Source organism: Nycticebus coucang, chromosome 10, assembly GCF_027406575.1.
Source record: "Nycticebus coucang isolate mNycCou1 chromosome 10, mNycCou1.pri, whole genome shotgun sequence".
Lineage (NCBI taxonomy): Eukaryota > Metazoa > Chordata > Mammalia > Primates > Lorisidae > Nycticebus > Nycticebus coucang.
Window position 1 is genome coordinate 91,488,835 of NC_069789.1, and position 18,148 is coordinate 91,506,982.

Here is an 18,148-nt window from a genome sequence, read left to right on the forward strand (position 1 = left end):
AGCATAGTCAATGAGTTGGCAGAGGCTTTGAAGTCAGAAATGACTGGGTTCAAATATGACTGGGGTCTGGAGAGAAGGAAGGAGAATTGAAGGTAAGAAAAGAAATGAGGAGGGATGGGAAGAAGAGAGGGAGGGAAGAGGAGGGGAAAAACATGAATTAAACTGTACCAGATACTAATTAATTAAGGTGCTTTCACATAATCTTCAGCTGCTAGTTGTGTAATCATGGGCAAATAACTAATTCTCTGGGGCTCAGGTTTCTTATCTACAAAAAGATTAACTGTTGTAGGATTCTGGCAAAGATGGCAGTGGTAGCATAGTTTTTTGTTTCCTCTTAAATCATCATATAAAAAAAGAGTGAGCGAATAGAGAACAAAACCAAAAATCCAACAAAACTGGGTAACAAGATACAATACAACCCTCAAAATACAGGCAGAGACAACCTACTGACAGCTGCAAGACAGGCGTATCATTGGCATCTGTGTGGGAAGAAGCAGTGGAAAGTAAGATGGCATTAAGAGAATACGAGAACCCAAAACACCCCCAGATTATCCTTGAAAAGTAGAACACGCCAATTTGAGAAGAGGGGCTGAAAGTAGGCAGCGCGTGAATGTAAACACCTGCTGTACGTTCTACAACAGTCTGCTTGGGAACGCTACAACCTGACCCTCCTGAGCTTCCTGCCAGCATAGGGCTCCATACTGAGGAGAAACTGTTCAGATCGAAAGCATAAGTCAGCAAGAAAGATGCAATAGAGATGAAGGAAAGAAGATACACATAAAAGTGGGGAAGGGGAGCTGAGCTAGGAAACCTCAGAAAGCAAGATGTTATGATTTTAAAGACTGTATGCAAACAGCAGTAAAGGGGGAGTCTTTGAAGTCAGAAAAGCTACTACTTTCTAATAGTTCAACAAAAGTAATTTGACAAAAAATGAACAATAAAGTACAGTATATCAAGGTCAAATCTCATGTAATCAGGATGAAATCACACCAGAAAGACATAAGAGAGAGAGAGAATCAAAATGCAATATAGGGCGGCGCCTATGGCTCAATGAGTAGGGTATCAGCCCCATATACCAGAGGTGGTGGGTTCAAACCTGGCCTTGGCCAAATACTGCCAAAAAACAAACAAACAAAAAAAAAAACTGCAATATATTATTTCAAGAGAACCAAAATTAATAAAATGATATAAAACATGAAAGAGTAACATAAATCAAAAGCAGAAAACTCAGAAGTAAGCTGATACAACTCAAGAATGAGAAATTTAATATCATTTAAAAATTCCACGTATGTGAATAAATGCCAAAATATATATTAAAAAATAGGAAGGCAGAAAAAAATTAAACCATAAAGGAAGAGTTAAAAAGAATGTAAGAGAAAATGACAAATATTGAAGCTAGGCAAAGCAAATCCTACCTATAAGATGTAGGAGTCTCTTGAAGATGGAAACCCAAACAAGAAGACAGAATACTAAAAGTTGTAAGTCAAGAAAATTTTCCTGAAATTAAGAAAAAGGATGTGAATCTATATATTGTAACTGAATCTGCCCATGCAGAATAACCAATGTCAAAACATACTGTAGTAAAATCATTTAACTTTTTAAAATAGTAAACAAACAAAAAAAAACTTTGGCTTTTAAACAAAAATCATTTATAAGGGAAGATAAATTAGATTGTTAATAGGCATTTAAGCAGTAACACTTTATTCCAGAAAAACTAGAGTAACATGTTTAAGGTACCCAAGAAAAGAGAACATGAGCCAATATTTTATATACAGTAATTCTGACCTTCAAGTATAAAAAGCATAGACAACTATTATAAACATGAAAGACCTCAAGGAATATTATTTCCATGAGCACTTCCTCAGGAATATACTTGAGGAATATATTCCCACATTCCCATACAAACACTGAGCAACGACCGGTGACACTGGGTATCAGTGCAAAAAAAAAAAATATTGAACATCGGTTATTCTGTTTTCCCTGAGTAAATAATACAACACCACTTATTTTTTATTTTATTTTTTTTTTTAGTTTTTGGCTGAGGCTGGATTGGAACCCACCACCTCCAGCACATGGGGCCGGCCCCCTACTCCTTGAGCCACCAGCGCCACCCACACCACCACTTATTATCTTACCAAAAGGATCATGAGTTTAATCAATCCTCTGGACTCAACTGCTGATTAGTGCAAAATACATTTGCAGGAAAAAGATGACAAACTCCGGGGCGGTGCCTGTGGCTCAGTCGTTAAGGCGCTGGCCCCATATACCGAGGGTGGCGGGTTCAAACCTGGCCCCGGCTGAACTGCAACCAAAAAATAGCCGGGCGTTGTGGCAGGTGCCTGTAGTCCCAGCTGCTCCGGAGGCTGAGGCAGGAGAATCGCTTAAGCCCAGGAGTTGGAGATTGCCGTGAGCTGTGTGATGCCATGGCACTATACCGAGGGCCATAAAGTGAGACTCCGTCTCTACAAAAAAAAAAAAAAAGATGACAAACTCCATCACCAGTGTGCCTGCAGCACATACAGAATATGAGAAATCTATGGGTCGAGAAGTGCTGGTTCTTCAGCACAATATATCAGAAGAAGTGGGTAGAGGAAAAATCTTTAATTAAAAGAGACAAGAGATATATTAAGTTTTTAAAACGAGCAAAATTAAACTATAAATTGTAAGGGTACACATGTGGGTTTGAACATAAGGAAAAACTAAGATGTGACTGGTCTAAAAGTCAGGATAGTGGTTACTTCTGGAGACAAGAAAGGTACTGACGTTGAAGGGACACATGGAGCAACTTCTAGGGTAGCTGGTAACCTTCCACATCTTAATCTGGTTACAGCATGTTTTCCTTACAATAATCCACCAGGGCGGCGGTTCTCAACCTTCCTAATGCCACAGCCCTTTAATGCCGTTCCTGTGGGTCACGACCCACAGGTTGCATCTCACTTGTGTGGTTTTCTCTATCTGTGCCTTAGCTATCATTATTATTATTATAACAGAAACTTTTATGAGAATAATTCAGGCTCTGCTAACTTGTACAAACTACCTCTATTGCCTCATCTATAAAATACGGATAATGTTTCCTCTATGCTTTTGTTTCTGTTAGTGCCTTTCCCATAGAATGCTTTTAGTAGACATTCCTCCCTTTACCCTCCACACAACTATATAGAGTTTTTATTGAACAGATAGTCCTTGAGCCAGAAACCAGTAGAATAGAAACAATACTGAAGTGGAAGTTAATGAAAAACAATCATTCAACCTTTCCTCTCGTCAGCTGCTCTTATCATGAAGAATACTATCATTTGTGAGGAAAAAAAATGCAAAATTCCCAATTTCTATGTAATCTTCACCCTATTGGCCTACATGTGAAAATGCAAATGCAGAACCTACTACTTTATAACACAGTACTAGTAAGTTTACTTTATTTGGCTAGTGGTCTCTCTCCGTGCCTAGAAATGTGCATTCAAAACTTATTTAGTGAGCACTGTCTATGGCCTGTTTTTGTTTTTTCTTTGCTTTGAATAAATTCACCAGCAAAATGAAAGCATAGAATGCATTCCTTTCGTTTATAGTTGACTTTCTGATTCAAACTTTTCTTATTTGTTCAATTTTAATGGTGTTATCCATGAAAATGCCCTGGCAGCAGAATCACCTTGGAATCAATCCTAACCCAACATCTGAAGGTCTAAAAACAAAGGCATTCTGGAACCTATGAAAATATTTTAATAAAGTAAAAGAAAACTAACCTTGCTAAAAATGTTTAAGCTATTAATGCCTCTGTAGTTCAGAAGGAAGAATTTTCATGAGCATGTCCACTGGGTTATGGTGGAAAATCTTTGATAAAGTTCACTCAAGGGATTGTTTAAACAGAAATACCTATCACCATGCCCTAAGGAGAACAAATGTGAATAAGTGTCCACAGATGCAAGGACGAGAACCAGTTTGTTCACTTTGTTTTGTTCTTGGGATAACTTATTAGCATCTTTCATTCAGAGCAATGATGACTACCTTTCAAATGTCTGAGTCTGATTCCTTTGGAAATGAAAAGAAATTAATATGCTGATGGGGGGACAGAGAGGAAGGGGGCTGAGTTGAGAGAAACATTTTACAACTTGACAAGCTTGGAGTACCACCATTCTATTTTCTACCTCTCCCCTTTAAAAAATCAAATAAAATGGGCAATGTGGACAAGGTATTGAAGTGTGAACTAAAACAAAATGACTTTTAAATCAGTTTTGGAAAGATTCTGACTTATTTCTACTGTTTCTCAGTGTCTTTGATGTGTATCTACTTCATTTCCTGAGGTAGTAATGACCATATTCAAGAGAAATGAATTTGGCAGGCAATTTTCAAGATTGGAAACAATTCTGTTTCCAACGTGCAGTCATTCCTATAACACGTGTGTTGTGCTGTCTACACACGGAAGAAGGGAGGGAGGGAGGAAGGGAGAAGGAGGAGGGAGGAAGGAACAGGAAGGGAAGAAAAGGGAAGTAAAAGTTTAAAGTTTTAATGTCAACTTTTAAAAGTGGCAGGATTTATTTTGGCCCCATCCTTAAAAAGCTGTGATTATGTCACCCCTTGGAACATAATATATTTCAACCCTGGAAGCACAGATTCATTTTTCACCCAACTTCAAAGTTGTTATTCACAACTAGCAGTTGCTAGGAACTAATTTGGAATGAACTAAGCATTCCAGTTCTGTTCTTAATGACCCAGAGGCTATGTCACAAACACTTATGTTGCGGTAATGCCTTTTCCTAAAGAGGTGAAGAGGGAGCACTCCTTGGTGACCAAACTGCTTTCAACTTACTCCAGCAGAGGCATGTGGCAGTTGTTGTCATGTGCCTTCCAGCTTTAAAGATGTTCTAATCCTGCTGCTAAGGCTTCACGGGAAAACCCTGGATGGTAATATAACCACTGCTCGCATTTATCCACCTTGTCAGATGATCTTTAGGGCTACTACTGTAGCTGTAAATTGTTCCTGGAACACATAATATGCACTAAACAAATGTGTGTTGAATGAGATATCTGAACCACTTCATATCTCTAACTCAAATAAAATTTCTATCACTAAGAGAGACGATGGAATTGAAGCCATAAATTGAAAAGAGATGATGAATCATCTGCTTTATAAGAACAAAATTATTAATAGGTAAGAACAGTTTAAAATGGCAGACTCCAGGAAGAAAAAACAAAAGCCAGACTAGGAATATACAATTTATGGGAAATAAGCTCGAGGCAGCAACTACATGTTCCCTGATTGCCTGTCCATAGACTTGTAAATCCTACAGGATAAGGTCTGTGTCCTATTCTCACAGCCTCAATGCTTAGGAGAGTACTTCACACCTAGTAGGAATTAAGTGTCTAATAATTCCACAGTCATCGCCTTGGTTTCCACAGAGACACTTGATAGCTCTGCCATAGAATGTATTGCTTTAAATTGCAGTAACTTGTTCACTTTGTGTGTATCCTTACTGGCCTTAGACACAATTCTTCAAGTCAAGAACTATGTCTGTTCATATTTGCATACCCAAGTCTAAATCAATATCTGCTCATAAATTTTGGTTAAATTAATAAATAGAACTGATCAGGCTGGATCTATACATAGATCCTTTTCCTTCCTCACCATGCCATGTACATCTCTGCAAATGAACACACATGAAAATATCGCTGTAGCTATGCTCCCCTACAGGGAACTTCCACTTGAACATGTAGTGTAAATCCACATACATGAATTCACGAACATAGAGGTGTGTGCATGTAGGTGTACGTGACCAAACGTACATCTACTATTTATACCGGATGGTATACTCATTTGACTGTATGTATTTAATGAGGTCAGCATATCATAAAACCATTTTCTCAAAGTATTATTCAAGCTATAAGAGAATCTGGGGAAGGAGAAAAGCACAGGAATTCATTATTATTCATTACCTTAGCCACTTTTCTCCCTATCCCAAACCTTGGTGCAACCCAGTGATGTCATAATTATTATCTTATGTCATAATGGTTGAAAACAGAAGTTACCAACCTCAGGAAGAGGATGGATTTTTAAAGGTTCCTTTTAACTGAAATCTCCGTTGTGTTAAGATGTGCAGCGTGAGCTCAGATTAATTTGAAAAGTGGCAAGATGACTGCATTAATAGCTGGTGGATGTGGATTCTTTGGACCACAATGGCCATTTGATGACATCCCAAAGGCAGTCACAAGGTAAGAAAGAATTTTCTATGTACTGTTGGGGCAAATCAGGATTGAAAGTTAAGAGCAATATATTTGTAGAATTTAAAAATGTAATTCTTACTCCCCGGTTTTTGTTGCTATGTAGATGAAATATAGAACGATTCATACTGTTAGAAATATTAAATCTCAACATATAACTTTCTTATGTTAAAACACCAGGGCTCCTCATGCCTTCAGGGAATATCCAAATACCGTTCCCTTTTATACCAGGGTCCTCATGACCTTGCCCTTGCTGTTTTCCAAACTTTCACTGCTCTTCTACTCAAATCTAATTTTCTATGTCAAACTACTTGCAAAATATATCATGACATTTCATGTGATTGTGCCTTATATATATACATATATATCGCTTTCTTTCTTTATTTTTTTTTTTTGAGACAGTCTCACTTTGTTGCCCTCACTAGAGTGTTGTGGCATCACAGCTCACAGCAACCTCAAACTCTTGGGCTCAAGCTATCCTCTTGCCTCAGCCTCCCAAGTAGCTGGGACTACAAGCACCCACCTCAATGCCTGCCTATTTTTTAGAGACCAGGTCTCACTCTTGCTCAGGCTGGTCTCAAACTCTTGAGCTCAGGCTCTCCACCCACCCCTGCTTCCCAGAAAGCTAGGATTACAGGCGTGAGCCACCACACCAGGCCTTACACATTGCTTTCCTTAGAATACCTCTATTATGTTTTCTACTAAACACATTTTATTTAGCCTTTGTGAGTCTGATGCTGATCCTCTATCCCATAAGTGGATTACTCCCCCTTTTGTGCCAACTTTTTGGCAGTTATTATTTAAACTTAACTTGCTTAAGTGAAATCAAACTTAAATTCAGTTTTCTCATGTGTAGAATAAGAATAATGACCTTTATAACCTAGAGTTATTGTTATAGTAAATGAGATGGTATACGTGAATTTATACCAGCATAGTTTTTACATAAATGGCAGCAATTGATACCAACTGAATCAGAGGCTTGCAAACCTAGCTAAGTTATTACCTACTTAATAGGTAGTATGACGTCCATTAATATGTTCAATAATTTTTTGTGTACGTCCCTGGTGACTGGTTTATGTGCTCCCTGAAGGCAGTTACTATATTTGCTGTAGTAGAAGTTGCCATTTATTGAGTGATTACTATAGTTAAGTACTGTGATTGGAAATGTTATTGGAAATCCATGGGGTTTTTTTGCCTGTGTAATCCTTCTTATTGGAGAAGATAGAAGTATAAACAAATAATGTCCATAAAGTAGAGTATATGTAGTAGAAGAACAAAGAAGGCACTTTACTAAGTCTGGAGCTTAGAAAAAGCTTCTAGCTTGAAGAGTTTTGCTTGAAGGAACAAACTGTGGTATTCCCTTGTAATCCAGCCTGGGTTCAATGGTGCCAAAGTCCTCCAGAAACCATCCTTAGCATGATGATGTATCCCTGGGATTCTTTGTACTTAAATGATTTTGTCATTTTTATATTTTAATCTCTCGTTAAATTAGAAGACTGTGAGGTAGCAACCACTTTCCCAATACTTTTAGACAAGTTGCTGTGGCTAGTAACTGCATTTAAAATACAGTTAAATTTAAGGATGAAGCTGAAATAATAATCATACCTGTCATTCTCATATGATTTTAAAGTCAATAATATTCTCACGAATATAAAGTCATTTTCTTCTTATCACAATCTTTTGTAGTATGACTATTTATCTCAATTTTTATAAATGAAGTAGCCACAGAGTACTTAAGTGACTTGTCTAAAGTCATATGATTAATAAATGGTAGGTAGTCATACGATTAATAAGATAATTTTTTTTTTTTTGAGACAAAGTCTCACTATGTTGCCCTCAGTAGAGTACTGTTGCATCATAGCTCACAGCAACCTCAAATTCCAGGGCTTAACCGATTCTTTTGCCTCAGCCTCCCAAATAGCTGAGACTATAGGTACCTACCACAATGCCTGGCTATTTTTTTGTTGCAGTTATCATTGTTGTTTAGCAGGCCCAGGACAGGTTTGAACCTGCCTGCCTCAGTATATGTGGTTGGTGCCCTAACCACTGAGCTATGCGCGCCGAGCCAATAAGATAACTAATAAATGGTGGTAATCAGTAAATGGAAGGTAAGTAGGTAATAACTTAGCTAGGTTTGCAAGCCTCTGATTCAGTTGGTATCAATTGCTGCCATTTATGTAAAAACTATGCTGGTATAAATTCACGTATACCATCTCATTTACTATAACAATAACTCTAGGTTATAAAGGTCATTATTCTTATTCTACACATGAGAAAACTGAATTTAAGTTTGATTTCACTTAAGCAAGTTAAGTTCAAATAATAAGTGAGAGATCAGGTACTCTAACCAAGTTCTGACTCCAGAATTGAGGTTCTGGTCCCTATACCATGCAAGACTGTACCAAGTGGTGAATGGGACTGGCTTCTTCATTCAAGCAGTTTATAACCCATTTGGGACATGGGAATAAAAGGGAAATGCAAAATTAGCACACATAAAAGTATTCAATGATGATGGTTTCCAGATCTCTTTATCTTTGGCATTCTTTAATTTCAGAATGCTATGTCTGAGTCATTTTAGTTACTCTGCTTAAGGTTCATGTCTTTGATTAACTTGGGACATTTTTCAGTCCTTAAATATTGATTTCTCCCTATTTTTTTTCTATAAGTTATACCAAAGGTTTATGTTATCCTTCCAATTTCTTTTTTTTCTTTCCTTTTCTTTTTTTTTTTTTTTTTTGAGACAGAGCCTTAAGCTGTTGCCCTGGGTAGAGTGCCATGGCATCACAGCTCACAGCAACCTTGAACTCTTGGGCTTAAGTAAATCTCTTGCCCCAACCTCCCAAGTAGCTGGGACTACAGGCGCCCACCACAACACCAGCTATTTTTTTATTGTAGTTGTCATTGTTGTTTGACAGGCCCGGGTTGGATTCGAACCTGCCAGCTTTGGTGTATGTGGCTGGTGCCTTAGCCACTTGAGCTACAGGTGCTGAGCCAGATCCTTCCAATCAATAATTTTGATTTTTCAAAAGGTATTAACAAAAATACCTGTTTATTCTGTTATTTCCCCTTATTGTTCAAAAACTTTCTCTTCATCTGTGTTTAATGTACTATTTGGCACTACTTTTTCCTTGTTTGTTACGCACTGAGGGATAGTGTATATAACGGTAAAATGAATGCAGTATAAGTATACAGCTTGATGAATTTTGACAAATGTATTCACATGGGTAACCATTAATTACCCTCTGGACTGGCTGCAGTCTATCCACCCCCTTTACTAGCACAAGGTAACCATTTGTCTATTTTCTGTCACAATAGAACAAGGCTTTTTTTTCTATTCAAAAATTTCTTATAAAGAGACTAAAACCATATGCTTCTTTTATCATAATGATTTTTTTAAATTCATTCATGTCTTTGCATATATATCAGTTTTTTTCTTAATGCTGAGTAGCATCCATTGTGTGATTATCCCAACATTTGTCCCAATAAATGTGTAAATGGATATTTGGTTTTTTTCCAAATTTCCTGTCATTATGATAGACTGTGGTCAGAGCAAAATAGCATCTTTTTAATGGTCTTAATTGGCATCTCCCTGTTTACTTCAGAGGTTCAGCATCTTTTCATGTTTGTTTTTTTTTCTTGCTATTCCTATTTTCTCTTTTTATTTTTATTTTTTGCCCACTTTCCCATTGGGTTATTTGTCTTTTCTTTTTGATTCTCACAGTAGATCCTAAAGTACTCTTACTATTAATTTTTGTTATTTTTTATGTGATGCAAATACGTTCTGTAATTTTGGACTTGCCTTTTCACTTTATGATGTCTTGGTTGATAGATAATCAGAAGTGACTAATTTTAATATAGTAAATGTATTACTATTTTATTTTTAGTGCTTTCTGTATCTTGTTTTAAAATTGTGTACTTAACTAAAGGTTATACAGATAGTTTATATTTTCTTCCAAATCTTTAAAGTTATTTTTTTTTCACATTTAGGTATATATTCATTGTAGAATTAATTTTTGTATTTGGCATAAGCATCCAATTTAATTTTTAATGTATGCATAACTAGTTGTACCATAGCCACTTACAGAAAATTCATTTTTCCACAATGATCTGAAAACTCATTTCTGTTATACTTCAAGTTTGCATGTGTGCATAGGTCTGGTTCTCTTTCTTATTCCTTTAGAGTTCTAGTCCTGTGTCAAATATCACACTTTATTAATCTGTTGTGACATATCTTAGTATCTAATTCAGTATGCTCCCCATTCTTCAGGATTATCTCCTTTACTTGGTACTAGATGTTAGATCCAACAACTTGGTTAGATTTAGGTTAATTTTGGCGAGAATACTTTGTCTTCTTGTGGGCTTCCTATTACATACACTATCGGGTAGTAACGATGCTCATTTTCCTTGTTTAAGATGCTAACAGTGATATCTCCTCATTGTAAAGTAACAATTCTTTTCCTTTCAAATTATTTTAAAATAAACTAATGAGGCTAAGTTGAATCCATTATTTATTAGGGCTTGGGAAATAGTAATTATCAGTTCTATCCATCCCTAGCAGGCATTTTCTATAAAAAAGAGCTTTTCCTTGTGAAGAGGAGGTGAATTTAAAGTTTACTTTCAAAAGGATTAAATTAAATGCTTAATTCTTTCCTTTAATCACCAGTGTTGAGAGTAAAGATGTGAGGTAGTAGTTGCCTTCAGTGAAAGTGGGGTTTTCCCTGTTTTTCTATGTTGTTGAGTGTCATTATGGATTTTAATTTTTATTTATTTAGTGTGTTAAATTGACCCTGGTAATTATTATTCCTTTCAATACTCAAATTGTCTCAGATTGACTAGTGTCTTTTTTACACAATCTCATTAGTCTTTGAGCATTTCCTTACTTTCAAGCATCAGATTATTTATGACTCATCTTGTACTTTTCCTGCCATAAGCTGAAAGCATCTCTAGCCTCATCCCAGTTTCAGTTTATCTGCTTATTGCTCTGTATTTCAACCCTCTTTGCTTCTCTGGCCTCTAGGCATTTCCTCAAGGTTTTTGTTCTTGCTGTTGTTTTTTCCAAGCTCAGGTACCACATTTTTTCAATACCAAATACTTTCTCAACACCAATTATGGGATAGATTTTATACTAAGACTATAGAAGTGACAAAAATTCTGTTATCTCAAGGAGTCTACTTTGCAAGAATCCTTGTTATATCAGCTATGCATTTCAGTATAAATTATATTCTGTACATTCAATTTTAGGTATTGTAGAGGTTTTAAAGTAATCTACCTTCCTATATTACTGTTGCAGGGGTGAATGATAATTTGTAAAATTATACATCAGTATGCAGAATGAATATTTAGAACAACACAGAAAATAGGAAGTCCAGTTAGTAGAGAATTGTAATACTTCAGGTATGAAGTGGTTAAAGTAGTAAAAGTGAGAATGGAGAAGAAAAACTAGATTTCAGGAATATCTTAAAGAGAGATAGTATTTTATAACAGTTCATTAAGAGGGCATAATACAGAGGAAGGGGTCAAAATTATCTCTCAATTTTCTTCCCTGATATACTGAAAGAATGATTATTAACACTGCCAGGAATAGTGGAGCTGGTGTGAATGGGAGGGCAGGTGGGCAGTGCCTGTGGCTCAGTGGGTAGGGCGCCAGCCTCATATACTGAGAGTGGTGGGTTCAAACCCAGCCCCGGCCAAATTGCAACAAAAAAATAGCCGGGTGTTGTGGCAGGCACCTGTGGTCCCAGCTGGTCAGGAGGCTGAGGCAAGAGAACAGCCTAAACCCAGGAGTTGGAAGACTCTGTCTGTAAAAAAAAAAAAAAAAAAAAATCATTTGGAGTCTGTGGACTGTAACCTTGTATTTCATATGCCATACAATGTACAAGTTTGGACAATTAAATTTGCTAACTTATCCAAGAAAAAGTGCTACATACCTTATTGTACTATATAGTCGCTTTCTAAGTATACCCCTTGGGAAGCTAGAAATTGATGCCAGTGCCTAGTCCATCCTTCTGGAATGACCATCAGAGCTGTGGTCATATTACCCCAATGTCCTGAAAAATGACTTTCTTTCAATATTTTCTTTATCTTCAGGTAAAGAAAAAAGTCATTGGGGGTCAGATCTGACGAGTAGAGACTGTGATCCAAAATGGTTATTTACTGGCTAGAAACTCCCTCACAGACAGTGCCATGTTACCTGGTGCTTTGTCCTGATGAAAATGCCATGAGTTAGTCGTTAGTGAAAAGTTCAGGTCACTTTCGTCTTTTTTGCACAGCCTTTTCAGCACTTCCAAATAATCAACTTGACTAACTGTCCAGTTGGTATAAATTCATAATGAACAATCCCTCTGATATCAAAAAAGGTTAGCAACATTGTTTTGACTATTGATTTGGACTGATGGAATATTTTTGGCCATGGAGAATCTGCTCACTTTGATGCTTTCTTTTGGAGTTATATTGGTACACCCAAGTTTCATCACCAGTGATAACATGGCCCTTAACATTGTCTTGCTTCTCAAAAAGGTCTTGGCAAACTTCAACTTTCTTTTGCTTTTGTTCATCAGTTAGCTCCTTCGGGACCATTTTTGTAAATAGTTTTCTCATGCCAAGATTTTCACTTAAGATTTTTCTGTTTATTTGTTTAGTTGGTCTGTTATGCTTCTCACAGTGAGCCAACGAGTTTGATGCACAATTTGATGAATTTTTGCAATGTTTTCATCAATTCTGCTTGTTATTGGCCACCCTGACCTCTCTTTAGAGGAGTTTCTCTCCTCTCAGAAGAACGTTTAATCCATTTGTATACTCCTATCTTTTTCATGGCATAATCCCCATAAACTTGGACTAACCTATCCCTGATTTCACTTCCACTCTTGCAAAATTTAACAAGAAATTTATTGTTTGTTCACTGGTCTCTAATTCAAGCTCTGACATTCTTTCAATGACATACAAAAACAGAAACTATGAATACCACTCAGCAAGACACTGACATGGGATACCACAGCTGTGATATACTGATACACTGATACACCAAATTGACCAGCGCTGTAAATGTAAGCTCACAGTGGCAAGTTAACAAACTTGTCATATTTTCCTATTCATGTGGTATTTTATGCATAAAGGTTAATAATTCCATCAATTGACTACATTTGTAAAAAGCAGAATGTCTCCAGGGAACCGAAAATACAGGAGTAGAAGACCATGTAAGTCTTCTTAAGATTACAGGTTGGGGGGTGGAGGGGGAGGGTGTGTGTGCTTTCTTTGTCTCTCTAGAGTCAGGTTTGGTGTCTGGCCTCAATTAACATCAAATAAATGAAATCTAGGTCATTTGCATAGATGTGATAGCTGACCCACAGGAATAGATCTTAATGCAAAGTACATTTAGTTGCTATGGCTTAAAAAAAAAACAACAGCCCTTCTATGCCCTGCATTGCAAACAATGGCTTGCAATTATTTTTAGGAAAAAACAATTCTAAAAGTACCTCGAGTAAGGGATAATTAGTAAAGGAGTTGAAAACTCAGAAGCTGTTTTTTGGAGGGTGGGGCGCGAAGGTATTCTAGAGTTAGAAGTTAAAGTGAGATTTGCCACTTTCGAAGTGGATATTAATTATATCCATTTTATACGAGCCTCAGATTATCTCCACAAGGTAGAGCTTCTCAGTGCAATCAGTGCAGTATCTTCTCCACGATCTCCCGAATAGACACATCACTTTTTAGGTTATTAGCCAAAGACTTGACTGCTCTGTAGCACTCGCTAACTAAAAGCTTAATGGACTCCCGTCATTCTTTTCAAGCTAGGGACCAGACATTTCCATTCTGCAGACCTGAGCGGCCCTTTCTAGGCGCATCCTCAAGGGGGCGGTGACTAGGGAGCCAACCTTAACTGCAGACTCTCAAATCAGCACCAAAATCTCCTGGCCCGGCTCCTGGGGCGTCAGATTAGTCACTGGGGCCGGCGCCTCCGACCGAGTTTGCGCATACTTGTGGCGCGCAGCAGGCGCATGCGCCTTGAGGGAGGCCCGGCAAAGGCCACTCTGGGCGGGTCTGGGCGGCTCCAGTGTTTTGGGACCCAGGAGCTGTGGGAGGAGCCGGAGGTCTCACCGTGGTAACCAAAGCGCCGCCGCTGCCCCGCCCTGCAGGCCTTAGGACTGTCATCGCGTCTGGGTGTGAGGGTACTTTGGCCGCGGTCCCCGGAAATAGCCTAGCCGGCCTCTCTCAGATAACACCATCCTCCCCACGCCGCAGTCGCCGCCGCCATGCAAGGGGAGGACGCCAGATACCTCAAAAGGTGACGACTCCCCTAGGCTCTGTTACTGCCCTCCTTGCTGGGGCCCTGAATATGTTCTTAGATGTGCTTGGGTTGGTTGTAAGATGTCACTGGGCTACGTTAGTTTTAGAAGAGAGGGTGGGAGCCAGGTACAGAAGTCACGGAAAGGGAAGGAAAAAAGGTGACTCTAGAAAAAAAGGAGAGCCCTGCAGGGATGTGAGATCCTCGAGCCTCTTGCATGACCGGGCCGAGCCCTGACAGCTTTGAGAGATGCTTTCCTTGCCTTCCTACATTATTCCAGGGAGAGAGGGAAGTAGGGCGAGGTAAATCGCGCCTTTCTGCACCTCCCCACCCCGATAAATCCCGTGGGAGCCTGCGAATGAAGACGGTGCTTTCCATCCCCAGTTTGGGGTTCACTGCCATGGGATTTTGAAATGATGAAGGAGAAAGAAATGGTGGCTTCTACTTTATGGAAGGCTAGATTAAGGTGTTTTCTAGCCTACTTCTGTTTTCCTCATCCATTCCATCCATTTGACTGTCATAATACAATATAGTTTTTGTAGGAGATTTATAGTTACCAAGAATTTCAGGAACTTGATGTAAAAAAGGTCATAATTTCTTTTAAATATTTGTGGTATCAATTACTCTTTTTAAAAAATTGTAATCTATTGGGAGAATTTGTATTCTGACAAAGATCAATCACTACTGATCAAAAAAAAAGAAAGAAAGAAAGAAAGAAAAAACACAAACACCGCCCCCCTCACCAGACCAAGAGTTAGCAGTGATCCAATAGAAAAACATCTTAATTTGGAGTCCCCATTTTAAATTAAGGCCCTGTTACTAATTCAGTAAATACTTTAGAAAATTCACATATATTCTTTTGGATACAGTTTCCTCATCTGAAAATAAGACACATATTACCTACCTTCTGAGAGATATAAGGATGAAATATGAAAATCCTTTAAAAAAATAACATATGCATGTGAGGTGGTGGTATTTCAAATCATAATATACTTTTATTGGATATATTTATCATGGCTAGGCAAGACTGATCATCACAGAAATATCTTCCAAGCATTAATAGACTCTTTAAAAGGACTCAAACGATTGTCAACTGTACAGTCCTTGCAAAACTAAGGCATATATTGCCTTTTTCATTTTATAGAAATACATCTTAAGTTGGCAAATAGCCAGCCTTTATCAATAAAAATGGTTTAAATGAATATATAAGCCTTACAAATATATAATATGTATTTATTTCCTCACTGAATTTTGCTTACATTAATCTTTAAAATACTTTGGCTAAAAATTTTTGTGACAGAAGAAAATTAACTTTAAATTCAAATTTCTTCTAAAACAAAAAGCCATTATTATTCCATCAACTAGTTTTCATGTAATATATTTGTGTTAACAGTAGTTTTTCTTAGGATTATTATACCCTAGTGTCAACCCTTAGGCAACTTGTAATGCTTAACCTATCACTTTCTTTTAAAGCCATATTATCTAGAGCTCAAAAAATGAAACTCAGTCACTATAATATTTGGAATAAAATAAGATCAGAATATAGAAAGGTTCAAAAATACATTTCTCCATTGCCTGATTTTGATCATATGCATAGTTTGTATTGTCTACTTTGTGGTTAAGAATGTACAGCTTGCATGTATTCATACAGACCTGATGGAAAAGTTTACGATATCTGATAGAACCTTCCATTTTGATTACGGGTTCTTTAATAATGATTACTTGCATTTCTTTAGCAATATTTTTACTTTTATTTTTATATAACAAGACAGCGTATGTTTTCAATCTAATTGATTCACTCCAATTTTAATTAATTTCATTGGTTTCATTATAGCTGTTATCACTTGAGAAATGTCTAGTATCTTTGTATACATATGTAATATTTGCATATTTTTACATGTAATATAGAATTAGAAATCTTGGATTTCATTTTTTGTTCCTCTACCAGTTTGTGTTTTGATTCAATAGCATTGACTAAATACTTAACCATATACCTATTGTGTACTTAGGATTGTTCTCATGACTACATATTACAGTTCATGTCTTCATTAAGATAAATAAAAAAGTAAATAGACAGTTAGATACACTTTTTTTTCCTTTTTGCCCCCTCTTAAAATTCTTTCCATTGCTTAGAGGAGTACCTACCTACCTTCTCAGCTTCACCTCTCTCCTTTCCCTTCCCACCCCAATAATTTCATATTTCAGTCTTACAGAAATAATTTCTTTTGGATCTCCATGTGTTTCAGTGTTTGGTTCCTATATGTCCTTCCTATTGTCTGGAACTTGCCCTATTCTTTCCTCTTTATCTCTTTTAGCTTAAATGTCAGTTTTTTCAGAAAGCTTTCCTAAGCTTCCCTTTCACACCTCAGAAAACAGGTCAGATATGTCTGTTAGGATCTCATGATACATAATATCCTCTTTTCCCTCAATCTTACTATTTCATGGTTTATATTTCCTTCTGGTTTATAACCTTCATAAGGGTAGGGTTCTAAGTCTTTCTTCCCATTGTATCCCCAGCATTTTGCACAGTGTATGGAACATAGTTATTAAAGTAAGAAATATGGGCCAAATCGTATGGGTCAAGTCCCAAATGTGGGACTTAAGAGTTGTAGTAAAGAGTTGATACTTTATTACAAGCATACTGGGGAATTGCTCACGGATTTTTAAGAGCCAATGACATTCATTCCTTCATTCAATAGTTATTGGAGATTTTACTGTTAGTCTTTCAGCTAAGTGATAAAACATATTTGGTGAATGAGATATTAATGTGTAAAATGCCTTTATAGCATTTGTACAGACTTTAAACAGTATTTTATCAGAAGTAATATACTGATACTTATTTTATTTATAAGTGCTATATGAAATAAGAATGCAGCTTTTGTGTCAAGCTTTTTTTACATAGTATAATCGAGGTCCATTTGTGTTATAAGTACTTCATCCCTTCTTATTGCTGAACGATATTTCCTATGGTTTGGGTATGGCTTGTTTATTCCCACCAAAGTTCATGTTGAAATTTGGTGTCTATTGTGATGGTATAGGGTGATGGGGCCTGGGAGGTGTTAGAATCATGGGGAGGATCCCTCATGAATGGCTTGGTGCTATTCTTGTGGTATGAGTTCTCATTCCGGCAAGAATGGATTTATTCTCTCATGAATAGATTCATTTCCTCCAGAGTTCATTGTTATAAAACCAAAAAGTTCCTTGGGCTCTCTTTCTTTGCACTTCTTTCACCTTTGCCACCATGTTATGACAGTACAAAAGCCCTTGCCAAAAACCAAGGCCATGCCCTTGAACTTCTCATCCTGCAGATTTCTGAGCTAAATAAACCTCTTTTATTTATAAATTACCTAGTCTCAAGTATTCTCTTATAGCCACACAAAATGGACAAAGACAATATTCTATTATATAAATATGCCACCTTTTGTTTATCTATAAATCATCTATTGATGGATATTTGGTTGTTTCCACCTATTGATTTGGGGGAATAAAGCTGCGGTGAACCCAAGTTCCTGTTTGAACAACTGTTTTCAATCTTTTGATGTATACCTAGATGTGGAATTGTCTGTGGTAAATCTATGTCATATGGTAATTCTTTAAACTCATCAAAGAACCACTAAAGTGTTTTGCACAGTGACTGCACCATTTTACACTCTTATCAGC

At 37.1% G+C, this 18,148-nt stretch overlaps 1 protein-coding gene across 5 annotated transcripts in view; it reads left to right on the forward strand.

The window, feature by feature from the left end:
• The first annotated feature begins 14,163 nt into the window (after positions 1-14,163).
• KIFAP3 (kinesin associated protein 3) overlaps positions 14,164-18,148 on the forward strand; it is a 157,231-nt gene continuing 153,246 nt past the window's right edge. For 3 of the 5 annotated variants that reach the window (XM_053606016.1, XM_053606017.1, XM_053606015.1), the window contains exon 1: positions 14,230-14,488. In XM_053606016.1, coding sequence (XP_053461991.1) covers positions 14,457-14,488 — 32 coding nt within the window. In that variant the 5' untranslated portion in view covers positions 14,230-14,456. Of the gene's footprint in view, positions 14,489-18,148 lie in introns of all 5 variants that reach the window. The other 2 variants (XM_053606013.1, XM_053606014.1) reach the window with 1 other exon arrangement.